At 40.6% G+C, this 24,119-nt stretch overlaps 1 protein-coding gene across 4 annotated transcripts in view; it reads left to right on the forward strand.

The window, feature by feature from the left end:
* spen (spen family transcriptional repressor) overlaps nt 1–23,023 on the forward strand; it is a 25,864-nt gene extending 2,841 nt beyond the window's left edge. Inside the window, exons 2-15 of one of the 4 annotated variants that reach the window (XM_010796160.1) lie at nt 177–497; nt 6,716–7,330; nt 10,278–10,435; nt 10,589–10,789; nt 10,879–11,030; nt 11,144–11,269; nt 11,373–11,486; nt 11,573–11,686; nt 11,774–11,874; nt 11,987–19,784; nt 19,912–20,256; nt 20,366–20,560; nt 20,725–20,901; nt 21,017–23,023. In XM_010796160.1, coding sequence (XP_010794462.1) covers nt 177–497; nt 6,716–7,330; nt 10,278–10,435; nt 10,589–10,789; nt 10,879–11,030; nt 11,144–11,269; nt 11,373–11,486; nt 11,573–11,686; nt 11,774–11,874; nt 11,987–19,784; nt 19,912–20,256; nt 20,366–20,560; nt 20,725–20,901; nt 21,017–21,148 — 10,549 coding nt within the window. In that variant the 3' untranslated portion in view covers nt 21,149–23,023. The remainder of the gene's footprint in view (nt 1–176; nt 498–6,715; nt 7,331–10,277; nt 10,436–10,588; nt 10,790–10,878; nt 11,031–11,143; nt 11,270–11,372; nt 11,487–11,572; nt 11,687–11,773; nt 11,875–11,986; nt 19,785–19,911; nt 20,257–20,365; nt 20,561–20,724; nt 20,902–21,016) is intronic. The other 3 variants (XM_010796163.1, XM_010796162.1, XM_010796164.1) reach the window with 3 other exon arrangements.
* The last annotated feature ends 1,096 nt before the right edge of the window (nt 23,024–24,119 follow it).

Below are 24,119 nucleotides of genomic sequence, written 5' to 3' on the forward strand. Positions count from 1 at the left end.
CACACACACACACACACACACACACACACACACACAATTTGACAATTTTTATAATTTTTCAGGAAACAGCCATTTTTCCACTAGTAATTAAACCAAACACTGTATGGAAATGTATTCACACTAATGCAACATAACTGCCATTCAACACCTAGTGATCGCCTTGTTTTCTCTTTTAGATATGGACGTGTGGAGAGTGTCAAGGTCCTGCCCAAGCGGGGTTCAGAAGGTGGAGTCGCCGCCTTTGTGGATTTTGTGGACATTAAAAGTGCTCAGAAGGCTCACAATGCTATCAACAAGATGGGGGACAGAGACCTGCGCACTGATTACAATGAACCAGGCACCATTCCTAGTGCCGCGAGGGGGCTGGACGATAGTCTGTCCTTAGGCTCTCGTAGCCGGGATGTATCAGGGTTCACAAGGGCGGCAGGGGGAGCCGTGTATGGGCCCCCCACGTCGCTCCACAGCAGAGATGGACGCTATGAACGCAGACTAGACGGGTAAGTGGACAAAGTTTCTCTGAAAGCAGGGGGAACCATTGTTCCTGGTTTACACCTTACCTCCAAGCATCTTCCCACAATCTATTCATTTACTTGTTGAGGGGGCGAGAGGAGAAAGAGAGTGCAAGAATTAAATCGTATAGAAATCGCAGCTGAGAGAGTGGTCAGCACTCCTGGATTGACTCACAGGTAGACAGAGATATTCCATAAGTGATAGTATATTGTGTATGTATAACTTAAAGGAATAGTGAATAGTTACATGTGTTGGAGATTACTTAAACATCTCTTTGAGGTGGATGTATCATATGCGGAAAATACGGGGCAAAGATTGGATATCGTAAAATTTCCCAGGATTATTGAAGATTGCTGGAGAGAGAGAGAGGCAAAAAGAGAGAGTGGTCCAGCGTCCATCCCTGGGATTCCCCTAATCTGGAGATACGCGCCCTGCTTGGTGGATTAATTTCACCTTTTTTTTCCTCCAAGTAACAAAACAACCACATTATGTATAAAACACTATTGTTTGGATTTGTCAAATTTGGTGTTCAATTATCGTGCATATCCCACGGAGGTGTTCAATTTGGTCACAGGCTGGAGTCATGTGGATAACCTACACAGGATATTCCTCTCTGTTGGATTAACACTGCCCTCACACCGTAAGGATCATGCTAAAGGTATGGGTTGATTTCTTGGTTCTTTTGTTGTTTTATTTTGGATTATATCTAAAATCAGGGCATTACCATTTGAGTACTGAGAGACCTCTACTGGTGATCCAACCCAGTAGAGACAACAGGAACATGCGAGCACATTTTTTTTTTACAGCCTTATTTTTTGTGGAGATTATTTTTTACTTTTCAACAACTAAGACTTGCAGATTCAATGAGGACCAACATGGACTATGTTCGGATCGTACAAATTGAAAGAAGAATGCTGAAAATTAAGACTGGAAAGTTGCCGTTGGAGATAACCTACCTCAAGCCTGTGGATTACCTGCTCATTTCCTGAATGTGGAACTATAATTTAACCATGGATATAACCGCAAACAGAACAAAAATGAACCATTTCCTGTCTAATCTGATTTGGTTTCGACTGCATGCAGGCCTTTTCTGCTTGTAATAGAGATCGACAACAGACATGAACCTCCATGAACTACAAATGTTCTCCATCCTGGGAAAGTGCTTCTAAAAAATAAGAATTTGGATTACCATTAAGAGACATGTTCTTAATTCTTCATCGCCATGGCAATACATCCCTCCCTTTGCCAAAGGAATTTGACTTTACTGCTGTGCAGATTGCAACCAACACGGAATGTGCAGGACTTCAAGAATTAAAGACGCAAGACTTAATTTTTCTGTCACTTTCATCATTGCTGTTGTGGAATCAATGGCGCACTTCCTGGATGTATTTATTTTCTATTAGACTCGACTGCAGCAATGATATTTTTACCCCCACTTTTGGATTGTTATATGAACTCCAGTTGACATTATCCAGCATAAAAAACATCCTAACCTGGATCCGTAAAAAGGCCAATTTTGTTTTCATCATTTTAAATCCAACGGACACATATATCTAAGAACACGAGGCTCCCTGCCCGATAATGAGGATTACATTTTCTAACGTGAACAATTTTGCTTCAACTTTTTTCCATCTCCACTCAACATTTTTGCCCATTTTTTAAGTTCTATCTCCCTAGATTTTATTCGGAATTATAGGTCAAGTTACCACTCTCTCAAAAGGTTGGTATGTCCTGCCCTGTGTATTTTAGCTGTCCTCTCTAACCCCCCTAGTTTGAACCCCTGTCTTTCTCCATTTTCCCCACTAACCGAAGTAGCTGGTGCATAGATGCATTACTGTCCATATACAGAAATCTGTACCTTACCTTATATCATTTTCCTTTCTCTTCCTCTGAACTGACCACTTTTAACTACTGTAACCCCAGTCCTCCTTGATGAAAGATCAATATTTTAGCTTTTATTAATGCATAGTAATCAAAGTAAAAAAAATCTATATAAAAAAACGGTCTTAATATAGCAAAATGACTGGGCTTTGGAAGATCCTAAATATTAAAGATTTAAAAAATGTTTTTACAATATTTGCAGTTAGAAGGCGCGGTGGCAAACTAAAGTAATAATACATATAATTAAATAGGAAAATAAAATGATTTAAAGGTAAAAGGATAGAATTTAAAGATGAAAAAATAGAAATATATTCATGCAATGTGCCCATTTTCTCTGGAAAAAAAGGACACAGAATTACATAATCATTAAAATGGTATCTGAATTTGCTTCCAATTCAATCTTTGTCGAGGTCCGTTTATGTCGTTATATATTGAGGAGATATAAGTCTTTCATAAAGCAAAAATACCAAACATTTCTGGATGTTCTTCTTTTGTATATGTTCCATTTAATTTCCAATAGGCAAAAACTAAAATATAACCTAAGGCCCAAGGAAAAAGCAGCGACCAAGCATTTTATGGACTTAATGATTGCTCAATTTAATTAAAAATAAAAGCCTGCCTATTCATCAATAATGAAATAATGATTATTTCGAGGCTCAGGATCTTTTGTTCCTGCCTTACAGCTGCAGTTTTAAAACCCCTAGGTTTTCTTTTTTATGAGCAAGTTTATTTTGAATATTAAACCTGTCCAGCAGATTCAAAATGTGATCTTAAACCCCTGAGAAATGTAACATATTTAAGATAATTTGATAGCAATTCACTCTTATTAGAGAGTTGACCATAGTCATTTTCAGGCAATATGCAGGTAGAGAGATTAAATCCATCCAAAGTACCTGACTAGATTTAAAACGTCTCCATGTGCGGTCGGCTGAAAAACGATAATTGCTGTGAAATGTTGGAAATGTCCCAACGGTCAGAGATTTTTCTCGACCATTTATACTTTGGTATCTGTGCATTTTTTAATATCTGATTATATTGGACTAGAGGCAACATTGCAAATCAATAAGCAGGACTGATTCATGGCAGAGCCGGCTTTACCGGATTGCTGCTTCAGTTTGATGGATTACCTTAATTAGGATTTAATTCACTGGATTAACCAAAAGCAGACCTTCCAATTTGGTTCATGATATAAATTGACATACAGTGATAGAAGCCCAACCCAAACTCTGTGGTTAGTGCTTTAGCCCGCAGAGATAACAGGGTGCTCCGCAGCGGAAACTTTAACTGCTGGTTTGCACGGCAGAAAGATATTTAACATTAAGCTATTTATAAATAGTTTTGGGATTTTTGGGATAGAATTGATATGCATGTATTGCTCCCAGATGGCTGAGCCTCCACATTGGAGGCCTTTTTAGCATGCTGCAGGAATGCATCCTTATAATTATGCTATTCACGTAATCCCATAACAGTTGATTTGCTTAGCATGCACCAGAGCAGACTAATAAGCAAACACTGATGGAAATTCTGCCAAAAAAAAAGTCTAACTGAATTATTTTTTTAGCTCCATGAATTATGGAGAACCTGTTTTGTCTAAAGTGAAATTGAAGTCAAATTGAAGGCTATCTATTGAGCAGTGAGCCTGCGCCACCAAATTAGCATTTTCGAGAGCATCCGGGGGTCAAGGTAATCCATCAATTTCACAGCAGACATCGTTATACCATAGATGTTATTCATGAATCCAGCACACACATGATTAAATCAAATAAGCTGAAACAGAATTTGCCCCTGACCCGCTGTACTTATGTATAGTGCAGTGAAATACAGACATTGTGCGGGTCTTCTAAACTAATTTATCCTCAACATCCAGGAGACTCTATGCATCTCACGCCATCTTTTGTTCTTCTGCCCCATGGCAATTGCCTTTGTTGGAAAGGCTTAATGAAAGATTACCATTAATGAGCTTATAAATGGAAGTTGTTAGTGTCTTTAGGTTACATTAATGTAAAATGTTTCACACGGATGAATATTTCACATAAAATAGTATAGAATAATTGCACAGTGACTTGCACTGAAAAAGTATCGTAGACCTTCATTTTTCCTTAATACAAACACAAACCTGAAGTTTGAATCCTCGAAATGAATCAGATAAAGACATGGTTGTGGAAATGGTTAAAGGGTTAACTTTAGGGGATGAATGCAGTCCATCAAAGTCTTCAGTTACAGCGTGTGAATATGAGTTACACATCTTTTGTCAATTCTAAAGGTCAGGTTGGTTATTTATAAGAAACTCATCTTATGGATCATTTACCGAAATGCTTTTCAGGCATAAGAAGACACTTATGCCGTATATATGCGGATAAATGGCAGCAGCCTTTTGTTAACATCTTGTGCTGCTTGGTTTCTAAAGCGAGATGCAGGAAGCAGTTTTAGCCATTAAGAGTCATGTACAAAACATTAAATAATTATAGCTTATCTTTTGTGCGACAACCCATTTCCATATCAACTGGTATAAAATGTCCTATATAATCGAAAACAATTAATAACATTTCTATTGGAAACACAACACACCATCTTTTACAGTTGGAAAATGATAAAACGAAAAAGCATAACAAAATGAAATATATGTCTGTTGGAAGTAATAAAGAGTATTTGTGTATTAAAAAAATAAGACCAAAGGATGCTGGTATCCGTTCTTCAAGTTATAAATATTCTCAGAAGTTTCTTTATGTTACAAACATCTTTGATTCGTTAGTGACATGTGTGATGTGTTGCACACACGCAGTATGCAACACATCACACATCTATACACAGATGTAATCAAGACAATCTCTGATGGTCCAAATCAATCAAATATCCAAAATATGTGTACATCATCAAGGACAGTTAATAAACCCCGTCTTGGGAATTAGTTGGATTTTTTCTTTTTGAACACTTAATATCGAAATTAATTTCACTTTGAAACAAGAAAGAACATTTATTTTTATTGAAACTTAAATTCCAGTTTAAAGTAGATATTGACAGAAAATATAGGGAGCAAGTATGGGAGTTATTGAGGGTCTTAAAAGATCATAAACCAAGGAACATTAAAATACTAGTCCAACAAGACACAGTGCATCTTCATTTCATCAACCATAATAACATAATGGCTGTTTTGAACAGAATATTACCTTTGATGTTACACAGTTCAGGTTTGTTTACCATTAAAATCTGCCACCGTTTTGAGTGTTAAATCTTTTCCATTCTCTTTTTTAAATTGGATGAAGGAGAAAACATCTTATTCAAAAGACCATTATAATGAGGGTATGTAAGGGTTGTTATATAAAACCATATTCCTCCCTGTGTTGGAACATCATGGCTAATTTTCTGATTATAATTTGATCGGAATTCAAACAGTGGTAATTGCTGTCCTGTCCCGCTCATTACTGGGAGTTGGGTAATATGACTATGCTATAATGACACAGCGGTGGTATTACCAAATTCAATTCTGATTGCTTTATTCAGAACGCGGATGTTCGGGTCTGCAGAGCGTCCTTGTTAGCATCGTTTCTAATGTGCACCTTCCTAAAAGATGCTTTGAAGACCTTGTTTCAGGGGAACAAGTGGTGTAAAATTGTGTTACATTATAAACAAAAGGCTTGTCATAAGTCACCTTCAGAAATCTTCAACAAAGCCTCCCAGATAAATGGATGTAAAAAGTGGCTTTTGTTGTAGTTGCAAGACCAGAATGACTTGACAATCTATAAAGGCGTGAATTTATTTTCTTTGTACGAGTCTGTTATATCCTACAATTATACTTTGAAATAAGCTATAGATTTATGTTATTTCAAACACTGAAAGCATGCTGTTTGCTAAAATATATTTTGGTTGTCCTTTGTTTATTAAGGTTTCAAAATACTGTGTTGCCTTTTACAAAAGGATATACAAGTGATGTATTCCTTTGATGCTTGAACTGAGAACATGATGAATGATTGGCGTTCAAAGACAATACAGTTACCTACAGCACTTGTTGTAGAAATAATATCAAGTGGTTCATATGATGGCAAAATAATCTGAAACACTTCACCTCCAAGTCAAAAAAAGTTTAGAAATGCTCAGTTCATCATTTGTAGTTGAGTCGATAGGCTTGAGGAATGATCTCTCTAAATTCCTGCAAACTACCCTTCTCCAAACACTTTGTTACCCTGTCTTCCCATGTGTCTAATTTAGAAAAACCCACCAGAGACACCTGATAAATGTGTTTGTCCAATGTCAGACTGTGTCAGATGCTAGCAGCTGTCTTGAATGTAACTGTAATGTGATGTTGTTCTCTCTTCTTGTTTGTTAGGACGACTGAAAGTCGGGATCGGGCGTACGATCACAGTGCCTACGGACATCATGAGCGTCCTGGTAGCAGTTTTGAACGCCAGCGGCACTACGAAACAGACTATTATCGTGAGGCTAGAGAGAGGACTCTAAGCACAGCTGGGAGTGTGTCTGGTACCTCCAGCGGAAGCTGTACATCGGTGTCGCCCGGAGTCAGTGGAACTATCGTTAGCACTGTCGCTGCCAACACTGGAACAGTTGGATCAGCAGTGGCCACGACAGGGGGAAGCGGTGGATCTACGTCCAGCATTGTGGGCTTCTACCGCGCCCACAGCGGGAGCCCATGTCGCTTCGAGACTCCAGAGCCTCGCTACGAGTCTCGTGCCAGGGAACCCTTTACTTTGGCCAGTGTGGTTCACAGGGACCTTTACAGGGAGGACAGGGGTCGGCACGGGGAGCGGTCGTATCGCCACAGCCGAAGCCGGTCTCCACACTCAACACATTCGCGAAATCCCTCTCCTCAGAGACTTGCGAGTCAGGCTACCCGCCCTTCACGCTCCCACAGCGGATCAGGCTCCCACAGCCGCTCCTCCAGCTCAGACTCAGTCAGCAGTACCAGCAGCAGCACGAGTGGCAGGTGAGTGAAGCTGTTGAGATTTCTACCCTTGCGCGTGGCTGTTGTTTACCTTTGCGCATCCCACTCTGAACCAAGTGCTGGACAGAGTATTTATATAAAAAAAAGGGAACTCTGAATGCTGCTTCAAATGACTGTACACCTTTATTTCAGAGAATCAACCAGTGCTTCTTATACTTTTAATACTAATGTCGCCATCTGTTTATCATTTTCTGCTGCATACGTGTAGGTCACAGCCATAGCAGGATGGGGAATAGGTTTGGGGAGGAGGCTAAAAAAGCCTTAATGTCTGCACTCCCTGTTATTCAGTGTACATTTATAATATTAGGGTATACTCAGCACATCAAATTTCTAAGATGATCACAATTTACTTTTCAACGTTACTCTCAGATCTGCAAAAAACGTAATATGGACTACTCAAGGAAAATCCTACAAACACTGTCATGGAAATATTTGTTTGTACCACTCAGCAAAATCTTCAGAGAAACATGTAAAAACTCTAAGTCTGGCTGAATAAACAGGTGTGCTCTTTTCAAATGGAGACCCAATTTTTAGAATTGATTTCTATATCCGGGAAATAAATAGTGTTCACAAAACGTCCCTATTTTTTTAAACTTAATGGAATTTCTTGCGCATATTTTTATATCAACTGTATTAATTTCTGCGACTGTTTTTAAGACAACAAGCAACAACTTACTGGTGCATTTAATTTTTTCTCATAGTTTAGTGCAGACTCCTATCAAAAATACTGTTTCTCGACATCCCTCAATACAGAAGCTGTGGTTTATAACATTAACCGTTTCAAGGTATCATACCTCCTAATGTGGAGGAAACTTCTGTGTAGCAATGCAGTGGGAGTCACCGACTCATGAAGGAGACACAGGATGAGCAGGAGTTCTGATGTCAAACACTGAAGTAGGAGAGTACAACCGTCACAGCAGCAACGGCGTCTGGCCTGCAAAGGGGTACCACAGGGGTTCAGAGACAGGTCATCCAGATATCAAGTCCCCAATATGTGATTTCACTCTCTGTAAACTAGTAAACTATGGTCTCTTACTCAAGTAGAGAGTCTGATCAACATATTGGGGGATGGGCATTGATACCTGGAGACTTGTCTCTGGGACCCCTGTGGGGTGCTTTGAAGCCAGCGTTCTCAGAGTCGTATAACTCCCTACTTCCGCCAGATCAAGTCATAAAACTTATAGTATCAACATACGGCTACATTACCACGCTCCTTACGGGAGATAAGGAGCAGGGCTGATCGTAAATGTCAACACACAGGAAAGGGTTAAATTCTTGGAGTGAAGACAGAATTATTCCCTCACACCTAATACTGTGTCATAATGTCAGAATTCACATCAATCGTTATATGGGCAATGGCCCCACCTTGAAGGATGACATCACTTACAAAGTCAATCGTATGTTTTTTCTAACATCTTTTTAAAAACAACTTGTTAATGTGTAAACGTTTGAAGCAGTGTGCACATTTCTACTTTGCCCTTTTTTGTATGATCACTATTGCATTGTTTCAGATGACTAATCTGTTTTTACAAGGCTGGTGGCTGGGTAGGTGATTGCTGGTGGGAGTCAAAGCCTGGAAAATGACCTTTGCTGCTTGTAACTGCTGCAATGGCATGGTTTTTGTCTCGCGATTTGTTCTTTATTGGTTTATTTCTACTGATCATGCTTTGGATTAAGTTTAGGTCTGCGTGTTTGATATTACAAATGATGGCTGTGCATTTTGTTACGCCAGTGAATCTGGCCTCTGCTGAATTTGACATGCTAATTGATCTGTTTTTGTATATTTGTTGTGGTGATATTTGCATCCAGATTTCTCTAAGTGTATTGCTTTTTATTAGTTGATTTCGTTTATGGTAGACGATGAGTTGTACAATGTATGCATAAATAACCAAAGGTTAGGAAATTCAAATGTCTGCAGTGTGCAGTTTAGGAAACATAAGCAAGTCTGTCCATTGGATTTGCTCCACTACATATATTCCCCTCAGTCCTCTCCAGTTGTTTTTTTTATTACTGCATCACCTTTGGACACAGCAGAGTCCGCAGCTTTGAACGGCGTACAGCGACACGTGTGGTTTGACGAAGTAGTGCTATGGGGAACATTTCAGGAGACGGCTGGTATATTTTTCTCACTGCCTACCTCTGTGTATGTGTAATGGCTCCCCCCCTCCGTGAGATCCAGTTGGAACTGGAAATTTCTGGCCAGTGCTGGCTGCCTGCCCACTCCCACAGGCCAGGCTCCGTCAGCAGCACTTCCGGGAGTGTCTGAGCACAGGAGGAGAAAGTGAGAAGGAAACAAACAGCAGAGGGCCTAGAAAGCAGAGGGAATGAGGCGGCCATGAATTTGCCACTGATGGGCAAATCCAACCTTTTTGTACTGATAGCCAGATGCACTGAATAAATTGGGGAGGAAAATGTTCCTCTTCTGCTGGGAGACATTGTGCTTTTCACATTCATGATGCATGGGCTTTTATCAAAATGCATCACTATTTATTAAATCTGAAATGTTCACGTTAAATTGCCTTTTCAATTAATTATGTTATCCTATCCCTTACCTGCAGATTAGTAAGAGAAAACATATTTTGTGTCTACAAAAATCAAATTTCTAACTTTTGTTATCCGCATTGCAATAAAGAATTTAGTATATATTTTCCAATATATTAATTATTTATTAGAGGCATAGCATTTAGCACTTGCAGTGTAGCACTGCAAAATAAAAAGATTTGCATAGGGTCTACAAATTATATCATTACATCTTACTATTTTTTTAAGGTTAAATGATCAATTACTACTTTCTTTTGGGTAACTTAGATGGACAACAGCAACAACAATTCGCAGTAACAGAGAATGACAATTTTATGATTTAACATCCATAATGATTAGACTGTTAACTATCAAAGACATCTAAGTGAATGTTCCTCCTTTGTTACAGTGACTCAAGCAGTAGTTCAAGTGATGAGTCCCCAGCACGCTCAGTGCAGTCTGCTGCTGTTCCTGCACCCTCAGCACTTCCTTTATCCTCTCTTGACAAGGATGAACCACGTAAAAGCTTTGGCATCAAGGTCCAAAATCTTCCTGTGCGCTCTACAGGTTGGTTTTATCCAGCAATAATTGTTTTTACTGTATATCTATTAAAATGTTTAACATTTTTTGAAACTACCATTTAAAAAAAAAAAAAAGGAGAAAGGTTACTCTTGTATTTGGTATACACATTTAAAAGAACATTTGTTTGGTCTACTACAGATACGAGCCTGAAGGATGGTTTGTTCCATGAGTTTAAGAAACATGGAAAGGTCACGTCTGTACAAATCCACGGAGCTTCAGAGGAGCGCTACGGGCTTGTCTTTTTCCGCCAGCAAGAGGACCAAGAGAAAGCACTTGGAGCATCAAAGGGAAAGCTTTTTTTCGGCATGCAGATTGAAGTAACTGCATGGAATGGCCCTGGTACGTGCTTATCTTTACATATATTGCAACACAAACATGAATCATCAAAACGTACAAAGGTGCAAATGAGCTTTCAATGTATTTTTCAGAGACGGAAAGTGAGAACGAGTTTCGACCCTTGGATGAGAGGATAGATGAGTTTCATCCAAAGGCCACACGAACATTATTCATTGGAAACCTGGAGAAGACCACCAGTTACCATGACCTGCTTAACATTTTTCAACGCTTTGGAGAAATAGTGGTAGGTCATTGGTGTGATGTGGGTCAATAAACGGGCCATAAAATATGCAATGCACCATTTCAAAAAAACTCATTTACTGACAGCATGTGTGTTTTAATTTTTTACCTGCAAAGGATATTGACATTAAGAAGGTGAATGGAGCCCCACAGTATGCCTTTCTACAATACTGTGACATTGCCAGTGTCTGTAAGGCCATAAAGAAGATGGATGGGGAGTACCTTGGTAACAATAGACTAAAGGTGAGTCACGTTAAGTTATTTTACCAGTATTTAGGAGCACCATTTATTTTTGTACTGTTGGAAGAAGTTATTGCTATCTGACATTTTATCGTTGCTTTTTCAGCTGGGCTTTGGCAAGAGTATGCCTACGACATGCGTTTGGTTGGATGGATTAGCGTCAAACACAACTGAGCAGTTTCTTACTCGGCATTTTTGCCGCTATGGACATGTTGTTAAGGTAAGTCTGTTTTATTTCCCCACTCACAGTTGCCCATTGTTTACTTTCTGGCTCCTTGGGACTCTATTTTACTCTGTCTTCCGCAGGTTGTATTTGACAGAATGAAAGGAATGGCCCTTATCCTGTATAACAACATTGAATATGCACAAGCCGCTGTCAAAGACACAAAGGGTTGGAAGATTGGAGGCAGTAAAATCAAGGTATGAAAAACAAAGCTTTGCTCTGTAATGTTCAGTATTCTCAATCTCAATAATCAATAAAATGCAAATGAACCTATTTTTTTTCAGGTGGACTTCGCCAATCAGGAAAGTCAGATGGCTTTCTATCGTTCAATGCAGGCTTCTGGCCAGGATATTCGAGACTTTTATGACCTTATCACTGAAAGAAGGTTTGTGTATGTTCTTTAAGCAATACTATGATTGCCCCAGTTCTGTGAAATTAAAACTAATATTATTGATGCTTGAATATGAAAACTTTCTTTTTTTATTTGTATTTCTTAGCAGGGACGATCGAAGAACTCAATATGAGTTTCAAGCAGAAAGACCATATCACGAAAATGTACGAACACCAGGAACATTTACTGAAGATTCACGTCGTAAATACCCTGCCAGAAGTCGTGAGTTTTTTACTGAATGGGATCCATATCAGGGAGATTACTTTGATCCACAATACTTTGAAGACCCCAGGGAATATCGAGAATACAGAGCTGATCCTTATGAGCAGGACATTCGCAAGTACAGCTATTTGCAACGGGAACGTGAAAGGGAGAGAGAGCGCTTTGAAACAGATCGTGGAAGGGATCATGGAAGGAGGACTGTTGAGCGTAGCCAAAGCCCATCTCACATTGCCTCTCGCCGTCCTGCCAGCCCTGCTGCATCTCCTTCGCTCTCCGAGAGGATACCAAGCGATTCAGATCGCCATATTTGCTGCCGATCGTCTGAAAGAAGTGGTAGCTGCAGTTCAATCTCCCCACCTAGGTTTGAAAAACTTGAAAAGGCACGCATTGAAAAGTATACTAAAACTGACAAACTTGATAAAGATCGAGTCTTTGAAGTTGAAAGAGGGAATTTGTTAGAAAAGGAGAAGCGGGCTGGACGTAAAGATCGTGGGGACAAGGACAAAAGTGATAAACAGAGGCTTAAAAAGCTAAAAGTTGCATCACCTAGTATCCAAGCATCTGAGACCGAACCTGAACTTGAACAAGATGTTGGCCCTGAGTCCGTTCTTCGAAGTAAAAACTGTAAAATCCCAAAAGAAGGCTCAAGCAAAGGAAGGTTAGACCTTCTTCCTTGTGTTGTGCAACTGACACGTGTTAAAGAAAAAGAAGGAAAGTTGATTGGCCAATCTGTCCAAGAAAAACAAATACAGAGGGGTGGTAGTGACAGTCCCAGGTTGGTATCACCTTCAGCTGAGCAGAGAAGTCCTCCATTCCGTTTGGAACCATCAAAAAATGATGCCTCTAAGCATGGAAAGGTCCCCAGAGACAAACATATGCAGAGTTTAATAGAGGTTATCGACAAGGATGCTAAAATCAAATCCAAAAAACATGGAAAATCTGAAATGGGATTTGATAGTGGTATTTCTGTGGATATTGATCGTTTGGCTGCAAGGAAAAGGCGTTTTGAGGACTCTGGGAAAACTGATAGACAGAAGAGAACTATTGAGGAAGATCTTGTTAGACCTGGACTTCATAAACTATGGAGCAATGCTAAGGAGACAGATTTTGATAAGACTCTTTTGATAAAAGGGATGCATAAAAAGGAGCACCACATGGAAAAATGTGTCAGGATGGTCTCAGTTAGCAGTCCTAAAGATGGACGAGACTTTGAAAGCAGCTCTGTAGGCTTTTCTCTGGAGCAGCACTCTCGACTAGGGGAGGTGCCTGAAGATTCTACAGATCAGTCAGACTCTCCCTACCTTAAAATGGATTTAGAGGGGTCTAAAAGTGAAAACAGCCCTAGTCTCACAAAGATGTCAGATGATGTCAGTATTGATTTAGATGAATTAAAAGAACAACACAAACACATTTTGTCTGAAAACAAACAAGGAAGAGACTCAGATGACGGAGATGAACACTTTGTCCACATTGATCAGAATGTTTGCACAAAACAAATTGAACAAAGTCGATGGCACCATCCCAAACTTGTCGATCCTGATAAGTTAGTTAAGTTTAAAAAGCCAGCAACTAAAGACACTCATGACTTGGAAAATGATTATATTATGTATGATGTTCCAAAACCAACTCAGGATATGGCAAATGATGGCTTCTCTTCCAGTAAAAGGAAAAAGTTAGAGAATTTTGACTTTGAAATAGACACTGCAAAAAGAGACCGCAACTTTTCAAGTACCCAAAAGCTGAATGAGGAGATTTATCAGAGTATCACATCATCAATAGAACATGGTCACTTTTCTGCAAACGAGGAAGAGGAAACTGCCCAAATTTCTTTGTCGGTTATAAAGAAAGATAGAAAATCTTCTACAACAACAGATGACAAATATTCACACACAGAGTCATTAAAAAACAGTCTGGGCCTGACAGCCACACATTTTCAGTCTTCTGACATTGATGTCCCGAAGCTTAAGACAACCTTGCTTGGCTGTGACGAGGAGTTAATGCAATGTTGGGAAAGACGAATAAATTCTGATTCACTGAGAATGGAAATGACTTTTCCCAGTGATATTGCAAAACGTGAAACCATCCAGAAACGCATTGGACAAGATTTAGAACCGGGAGAAGTGCAGTCTGATTCAGATGATGATGTAGAAACCAGACACATGTCTCCCAAGTCCAACAATTCCTTGCCTTATATCCTCAGGGAACGCGATGAGAGGATGACAGATCTGAAGCTTTCCGGGTCATTGGAAAAGAACAAGTTTTATTCATTTGCATTAGATAAAACTATAACTCCTGATACTAAAGCACTTCTTGAAAGAGCCAAGACACTGTATTCCTCCAGAGAAGATAATTGGTCCTTTCTCCCCTCACGCTTTCCAACCTCCCACAGCTGTTCAGATAAGGACAAGGTAGAGCTTGCACCCAGACCCATTCCTTCTTGGTATATGAAAAAGAAAAAGATTCGTACTGACTCCGTTGAAAAGCTGCATGATAAAAAAGAGGAACTCAAGCCACAGGACCAAGAGCGACAGGACCTGTTCGCTTCTCGCTTCCTGCACAGCTCAATCTTCGAACAGGATTCCCGTCGTTTACAGCATCTTGAACGTAAAGACCAAGATTTATTGTCTGGAGTTCCCAAGCCTTTGGTAAAGCCAGTTGCTACTGAGGCACAGCCTGAAACCGGAGTAGTTGACATGCCACAAGAGCCCATAGTGCTTTTCCAAAGTCGTTTTTTGGAGCTACAACAACAAAGAGACAAGGACCATCCACTCCCTGACATTGAGAATATCTTAACAGTGGAGATTAAAAGAGATGAAGTGCATAAGTGTGATAATGTTCTGTCTGATAAGGAATCTGAGCCAGTACTGAAGGTAAATGATACATCACTCAGCCCTACATTAACCTTGTTAACACCACCTTTTGTTACTTCACCAAAAGAAATGTCTTCAACAGAAAAGAAAGAAATATTAACTCCACCCTCAGATCAACCTTTGTCATTTGTCAAAGAAGAAAAAGTAGAGCCAGTTGTTGAGTTATCTCCAGCTCATTCTTTTTTGATGGAAGACTTGAAACCAGTTTATCCTAAGCTAACAATCACCCCTCCACTTCTCCCTTTGGGGCCGGAAAATGAAATGGAAACAAAGGTAGAGTTAATTGAACCCAAAGCAAAAATTGGAGATAGTTTGGCGGTGGAACATGCTCCTTTTGTGGAAGTAAAGCCTCCCACTCCTGGTGCTTCACTAAAAGGTTTTGAGAAAGAGACTGGAGAGTGCCCTTTTTCTGACTATCCAAAGATTGAAGACAAATCTAAGATTATTAAAACAGAACCAGACAAACTGGAAACAAATCGGGAAACAAAACAATGTGAAGAATCTCAGAAAACTGAGACAGATAGTGACGCATGTATGCCAGAGCTTGAGGCTAAAAGAAAGCCATTACCAAACCGCAGACAGCCCAAAAATAAAAGGGCAAAACCACTGTCAGCATTACGTGCTTCACAAACATCCCAAATTGTTACCACAGATAAGCCTGCAACACGAAAGAGTGAACGGATTGACAGAGAGAAACTCAAAAGGGCCTCATCTCCTAAGGCAGAAGTACCAAAACCATCAATTGAGTCCAGAGTCACATCCAAGTCACCAATTCATGCATCAGATTCTGAGCAAAACCTTGAGTCAAGCCTGATCCATGGCAGAACACGTCGCAGGAATGTAAAATCAGTCTATGCAACGCTACACGAAGAAGAACAAGCTGGCAAAGAGGTATTGGAGTCATCCCGCTCCATGCGCAAACGTGTTGTTGATAAAGAACCAATACAGCAAGATGTTCCAACACCAACTACCACTGCAAGGCGCGGACGCCCACCTAAAAAAGGCATCAAGCGAGGTGGAGATGTTTCACCAATTAAGGGGGAACAGCAGAAAGTGATGGAAGATGACACAGAGGTCAAAGAGAATTCCACTAATGTAGAGGGATGGCGTTCACCCCGCACACAGAAAGTGCAACAAATACAACTTACTTCATCTCCTCCACTTAACAAGAAAGGAGGTAAAATAGACAAACAGTCTGGGAGCACTACAGTGCTAGATGGACAAGCTGATTTGGCAAGTCGGGATGAGTCAGAACTTAATCCTAAAGCTGATTCTGAACTGTTTGTGAAGCTATCGAAAAACTCAAGCTCACCAGTGCACATAATTGAAAACGATCCAAAAGATTCGGTTGGAAAACGATCTACTGATGGGGACATTGAAAAGGAAGAAACCAGCTTTTCCGATAGGAGACAACTGCCTGAAAAGAGTGTTAAAATAAAAACATCAAGGCTGAAAAGAAATGCCAAGCAAGTCACTGAAGGTAAATCACACAGCTTAAAAAACCTTGAGATCCGTGTTAGTGTTGATGACGTTAAATGTTTACTTCGTTCAGAGGATGATGAGCCAGAGTCATTTGAAGCCTCCACTATTACCGAAACCAAGATTGTAGTTAAACAGAATGATGAAATCAAAGGGTTTCCAATAGAGTCTAAAGAACTTGATGCACAGGAACAGGAAGACTCCCTATCAGAACCTGAACTTCCTGATGATCCAGCAACTCTCTTAGCACGGCAGATGGAACTAGAGCAGGCAGTTGAAAACATTGCCAAACTTACAGTTGAGCAAACTCCTCGACCGTATAAGGAGCCATCGTCACAGCAACCTACCATATTGCCTCCTGTAGTCGTAGAACCAGAAGTCGAGGTTGAAGAGGAGAAGCGAGCTAATCCTGCAAGCGAGACTGAACTTGCAGCCGCTATAGATTCCATTACAGCTGAAGAAATATTGGCAGATGCAGATAGTTTTGCAGCTCCTCCTCCTTACAATGCACTTATTCCTACCCCTGAATCCCTGACATCCCCCTCCTCCAATGAGATTATGGAACCTGAAACACACATGGTGATCAACAGTATATTTGCTGCAGACTCAGATGAAGGTCCTCTGACACCAAGCCCAAAAGCGCTAATGGCAGAGTCTAAGGCAGCTGATGATACTCCTTTCCTTGAAACACCTAAAAAAACGGGTAGAGTTAAATCCAAAACCCCAAAGAAGTTAAGAGGTCGCAAAGCTGCAGCTAATAAGAAAGATACTGCTGAAGAGGTTCCACAAATAGAGCCATCCCCAGTGAAGTTACCAGAGTCAATCCCAGAAGACCCAGAAACTATCAATTCAAAAGCTGCCACTGTTAAAGCTGGGGCCACTGCAGCAGCTTCTGTGGTCACTGCCGTTGCAACTTGTAGGTGTGATGTGAAAAGTGGTATTACGGTAAAAACGCCCAAAGAGGCAGAACAGCCTGAAGTTGAACAGCCTGTACCCAAAGAATCTGCCTTTCATTCAGGCAAAAGCAACATCCCTGGCAGTAAAAAGCATCCCAAAGTAGAAGAACTACCTACCCGTACTCCTGCCCCTGCGCGCCCACAACCTATGTCCCAGTTCAGTATACCTCTGTTGCGGCCTGCCAAAATGCCAATTTCGCCAGACTGGCCTCCTAGAATTGAAGAAAGTAGAATCTATGTTGCACCTCCGTGTCACGTTACAGTGGTAACTCCTTCTCCACCATCATCGACTGCACTTGGAACCCCTTCAACAAATCCCCCATTGCCTCCTGACACCAAGGCCTCAGATATTGACCCTAGTTCTAGTACATTAAGAAAAATACTAATGGAACCTAAATATGTGACTGCATCAAACAGCAATTATATACCTACCACAATGGTAACATCTGTACTGTCGGAACCATCACGGATGTCAGAGAATGAAAATCCCTCTGAAAAAGTAGGTTCAAGACAGTTACATCATGAAGAGAGACCACCTTTACCCCCTCAGCCCATACACCACAAACCCTTTCCATTGTCAGAGTCCCAACAGAACTGTGGAGACAAGATCCAGCATACAGTTATTTCTCCTGTTACCTCTGTGATAAGTCGAATTCCAATGCCTTATGATACAGAGGAAACTCCACGGATATCTCTTAGCAACCGGAGCATTGGAATTTCTATTCCCAAGCAAAAGTTTAGATCAAACCCTAATGAGAATAATCGGTACCATGGCATGGATATAGTAGAAGATGGCACTAGAGCACGCTCTGTTGTTGAGTCCACTCCCTACACTGCTAACTCCAGTCCTGGCCTTAGGGTCAATACATCAGAGGGTGTTGTTGTTTTGAGTTATTCCGGTCAGAAAACTGAAGGACCTCACAGAATGAGGGCCAAAATTAGTCAAATTCCTCCAGCCAGTGTTGGTGATATAGAGTTTCAGCAATCTGTATCCAAATCTTCAATAAAGCAGGACCCACTCATCACACCATCCCAGTCTCCTACCCCAAAAGTAGGCCCAACACATGCAGCTTACGGGCACACAGGGGTTCTCTTGACTGGCCAATCGTATAACTGTCAACCTGTCATTTCCAGTAGGAAGCATGAGAGTATTGTGTGCGACAAATCTGATGCCCCTTATCACACAACAACCCAGGGGGGTGTTGTAAAGATGTACAAACAGCCAGTTAGTTCGCCTCAAGTCTTGATGTACAACCAAGCTGTGATACAGCAGCAGCATGGCAATAGAGGAATGGGGTCTGAACCTCTTCCAAAAAAAATGAACATTGGCAAAGCTATTCAGCAGTCTAACTTAAGCCCAGTCATGAGTCAACACCACCCATCACCATCTGGAAGCCGCATGAGCCCGAGCCCTAGCATCCCAACTGATCGGTCAGCTCTACACCAAAAGCAAGAACCCCAGTCCCCAAGAACAACTATTCAATCCCCTTCACACTTTGTCAAAGCCTGTCCTCCAAGCAGTGCTCCTAGAGGAACCTCTGTTGTTCTGGGTCATGGCATGCCACCAATGTCTACATATCATTCTAGTATGCATCACCCACACTCAGAGCAGTCCTCCGTCATAATACAACCTCAAAGTGTCACTCAGGTAATTGCTCATGGAGCCAGGATGAACACCCCACCAATGTCTGCGATAAACTATGGAAGGCGAGGTGACTCCCTGTCTTCTTCCCACCAAGGGCCATTACAACGCTCAAACACACCGCAGCCTAATGTTATCCGAGATTTGGTACTGCAATCCCATTCAAGTCCCCAGGGGTCAGTATCAGGTGGGGGTGGCAGTAGTCTTAATGAAGAAGACAACAGACACTTTAACCAAGCCCTTAGCAGACCTTCTGTGCCCCAGCTCCAATCAGATGTAATGATGATTCACAGTGATCACCGGGTACTCCACCCAAGCATGCGCATGGATCAGTACAGAGACATGCACCATCGCCTCCTGATGCACCAGCAACTGGGAGAGCAGGCTGCTGTAGAAGCAAGACAGTCCTCAAATAGGACAACTCCTTCAAGTAACATCTCTGGACATTCAAAGAGTCCTATAGTGGTGAAGAACATTGATATTTCCACAAAAGAATCTCTCAAACCACTAGAAGGAAAGGTGATACATCCACCCTCCAGCGAAAGTATAATAAGGGGAGTCCATGCATCTTCTCCTGTCCTGGTGTCTCCTCACCCACATGGGGTTCAGCTGATGCATCCAGGAACGACAGGCTCCTTTCCAATATATCGCGACATGCGAGGCTTTCCATCCCAGTTTCCAGGACATCCTTCATCTGGACACAGTCTGCCTAATCAAGGCATAACATCTACACAGGTCAGTAGAGGAACTTTTGTTACTGACATTTTTCAAATATTTCAGTGTTATTTATTATGTATATGTGGAGCATGATCACATACATACATTATTCCTAACTATTCATTTGTTTTTGTTTTTTAATCAGATTCCTCAGGAGCCTGAGATGAGTCACAGGGGTAAAATCTCTCAGTTATATGGGGGAGGAAGTGATTCCAAGCCGGAGATTTCCCATCTCCGCCATGCTACCTCTACCGACCTCTCCCACATTTCCCGAATATCTCGGGATACAGTCTCCCCCTCATACCTGTCTCCCATGTCGTCTCCTATGAGTCTTACTCACAAGCCAGATCTATCTGTACAGAAAGGCCCTCCAGCCTTCCTGCCAACACCTCCACCAGTTGTACCTCAATCAAGTTCCCTATATCCACGGCCTGATTCTAAGCTGGAGCATTTGGGGCATCGTTCCGTTGACATGTTGCAGCTTATGACGGTAAAACAGCAGATTAACCAGCTTGTCATTATACATGAAATATACTTTGAAGACATTACCAATGAAGAAACATGTGATTATAAAACATGTTTCTGTTTTCATTTTACAGAAATACCCTATTGTATGGCAAGGTATGTTGGCACTGAAGAATGACCAGGCTGCTGTTCAGTTACACTTTATTTCTGGTAACACCATACTGGCCCAGCGCTCGCTACCGCCCACAGAGGGAGGCCCTTTTCTCCGTATTGTCCAGAGGATGAGGCTTGAGGCTTCCCAGTTGGAGAGTGTGGCACGCAGAATGACTGTGAGTAATTTCGTTTTTACTACCTCGGAGAAGCACGTTTTAACGTTTTGATGAACATTTTGTTTAACAATAATAATCAAATAGAGACTTGATTGCACAATTCATGGATTTTGACCAATAACCTAACTGTCGGATGTGTTTTTATGTTTACATTTATGATAAAGAATTATCATTCATGGCAGGTGGACAATGACTACTGTTTGCTACTGGCTCTACCCTGTGGTCGAGATCAAGAAGATGTCCTTGGTCAAACTCAAGCCTTGAAAAGTGGCTTCATCACCTACCTGCAGGCCAAACAGGCAGCTGGCATTATCAATGTGCCCAACCCTGGCTCTAATCAGGTCTGTGGTCATTAAAACTCGTTTTCTTTTTTACTTGTATCTGTCTTTTACAATGACAAATCAAAAAGATTGAATTCCGTCTCTCATCATGTTATTCTTATCTTTTGATTTACAGCCAGCCTATGTGGTGCAGATCTTCCCACCGTGTGAATTTTCGGAGAGTCACCTTTCGCGCCTGGCCCCGGACCTTCTCAACAGCATCTCCAGCATTTCCCCTCACCTCATGATTGTCATTGCCTCTGTTTAATTACCTCCGTTGTTTTTTTTAACAAAGCCAACACCAGCCCTTTTAACTCGTCCAGTTTTCTAAACTGGAATTGCCTCGTATTTTTATGAGTTTGATTTAAAGAAAAGAAGATCTTATTTAGCATGCACTCACCTTTTATTTCACTTCACCAAGTCCTTAAGTCAATCAATGGCATCGAATTCCAAAAACTTTACCTTTACAGAGAGGATCTTAAGGATCGAACCGGGATTTTTGATGAGCATTTTTGATAACTCATTTCATTTTTTTGCCATTTTTGGAGGTGTTGTGAATAGCTTTTTCTAATTCATAGAATCCATACAGCTATGGATTGAGACCTTCCTATTGGACATTTTTTACATTCATGAAAGGGATTGTGATTTTTTTCTTTAAAAAAAAAAAAAGAAAAGACAAACGACGTGATAAGTCATTGCACTATGTTAAGGAAAAATGTTGAACTCTGTATAGATTTGAGTATAAAATGATACATGTAATGGAATTACTCTCGTGATCGGCCACGCTTGCGCAAGAAAAAGATCAAGAATCATTTCAGCCTGATCCATAATACTGCTTTCACTCCTTCACCATCAGCCAACTTCTACGTCATTTCCGGACTCAGCTCTCCATCCCGAGGTGTTCCCTGCCCCAGGACCTCGTGAGGGGACGTTTAGAGTTTTATAGTTTACACTCAATGCCTCAACAGGGCACTACTATATAAAGATTATTTAATTTGTTTATTTTTGTTTGCATCTTCTTTAAGCCTTAGGGTATTGTGGACTATTGTGAAACTGTATATATTGTACATATTTAAAGACTGAGCAATGTTGAGAGACCAAGTGAATTATTTTACAAGACGGATCATCAAATGTTTTCTTTTTTCTTTTCTTTGGGAGGGGGCAGGGAGGGGAATAGGGGAAAGGATCTGTACATGATCCAGGAGTAACATTCAAGAAAAAAAATATTTTTATTGATTCTGTGCCAAAACGTCTTTTGCAAACGCTCAACACACGAAATGTATCGAAAAAAAGTGATTAGAACCTATTTTCATATGTGACTTTGTATTTTGCTCCTCAGAGGGCAGACATGATTCCTTTTGTTTTTGTATTGGTCATCAACCCAACTCTGTTACTACAGTGCTTTTACATTATGAAGTTTTATCCTCATTTTGAAGGAACCATTATATTGTAGGGGTTGCATTTCTGTTGGTATTCCTGTTCTCCTCCTCCCTGAAGTGGACCTTTACTGCCCCCTGCTGTCTGGAAAGCATCCTCGCATATTTAGGACTGCATCTTGAGGTCATGTTAGCCCTGACTTCATGAAAGACTATAGCATGCTTTTTTTTTCAAATTGTGAACTGAAATCATGAAGGCCAAGAATGTGTACTTGACATCATGCCGCTAATGGATGTATTGATCATCTGTCTCCATCTCTCCCCATAACTGTCTCTTTGAGCCAAGCTGTAAATACTATTGTCCTTAATCTGTGCTCTTGTGTATTTTTCCCATTTATAATTGTCTTTTTTCAGGGTCTTTTTTTTGTTTTGTGCAACAAAACAAAGCAGTCTGAAAGAGACAGGAGATAAGGTGTGTGTGAAACCGATGCTGAAAGTAAAAACCGCGCTTGTCAGTTTTGTGGTGTAAATATTTCTGACTGCAAGCTGAATACTCTCATGGTTATGTTGAAGGCACTTATAATTTTTGATAAACAAATGAGAAGAAAAAAGAAAAAAAACTTAAAAAGGTGATTAATATGAAAACTGTCTTTTGATCAATCTTCATTTTGAGTGTACTTTGCTGTTCCTCCATGAGGACATTTTAAAACTGTAAAATAAATGGTTGTTTAACTTACTTCTGAAGATCATTAAATGGTCAGTCACTCTTGGTTTGTCTTTTCCTGACTTCAAAAAATGTAGTTATTTTGATGCACTGATTGAAGAAGAAAGATTATTCCAGAATCAGAAAGAGGACTTATTATGCTCTTTTTCAGGTTCATATTTGTATTTTGTGCCTCTACAGGGACATGTTTATATGCTTTAATGTTCAAAAAGGTCTTTATTTTATCTCATACTGGCTGTGCTGCAGCACCTCTTTTCACCCTCTGACTGAAACTAGAGCCCAGTCTGATCTGATTGGTTAGCTGATGGGCTCTGTTATGATGTGGTCAACCGCATAAAGATGTCCCGCCCCTTAGCGTATCACATACAACATTTTGGAGCGCTAGCCAATAGAAGCGCAATTGTAACATTGTGATGTCATTATGGGATGGGAGAGTTAAATGGAGGAATTTCAGGCTGAGCGGCAGTTTGTGGGAGAGAAACTCCCTCTGGAGGTAACTTTGGGATTTTAGCCTTTGCAGAGCAATTACATGCACACAAAAATTATATTACACACTTCAGGAAAGGGAGAACCTCAAACTGCATAATAGTCCCTTAACTGTGGGTAAATTAGAAGATTTTTGTTATTTCAGAAATATAAAATCAAGCTAGCTAATCTGATCACTTTCTAGAAGTCCCATGCCTCTGCAACATGCTGCTATAGTGAAAATAATTCATATATATTATTGCTCCTCAGAATCAGTGCTGCAGTCCGTCCTGCCGTCAGAAGGTGGCAGTATCTCCCTTAACTGCATGCTGGAGGTCCAAGCTGTGACGGCTTTGTGAAGCTAATTCAGGCTTCCAATACACTATGAAAATGATTTTGTTCTTTGGAACATGGGCCTTGCCTTCTTCCTGTTGCAACTACTAATTCCTAGGGGCATAGTTAGTTATCTTTGTATATGATTGTGTCAAAGGGAAAGTGCACTGGAAGCAGAGAACCTTTACTCAGACCTTAACAAAATTATTTCTAACGCTAAACAATTTCAAAATATGTCTTTTATGGAGATTTAATTATTTTTGTTTGCAGCCAACAAGACCTAGGTTTGATTATGGTCTGCCACAGAGGGAATTGTGGGGGGTCTTGTATGCCTAAACATG

This window comes from Notothenia coriiceps, unplaced genomic scaffold (assembly GCF_000735185.1).
Source record: "Notothenia coriiceps isolate Sejong01 unplaced genomic scaffold, NC01 NC01_scaffold00037250, whole genome shotgun sequence".
NCBI lineage: Eukaryota > Metazoa > Chordata > Actinopteri > Perciformes > Nototheniidae > Notothenia > Notothenia coriiceps.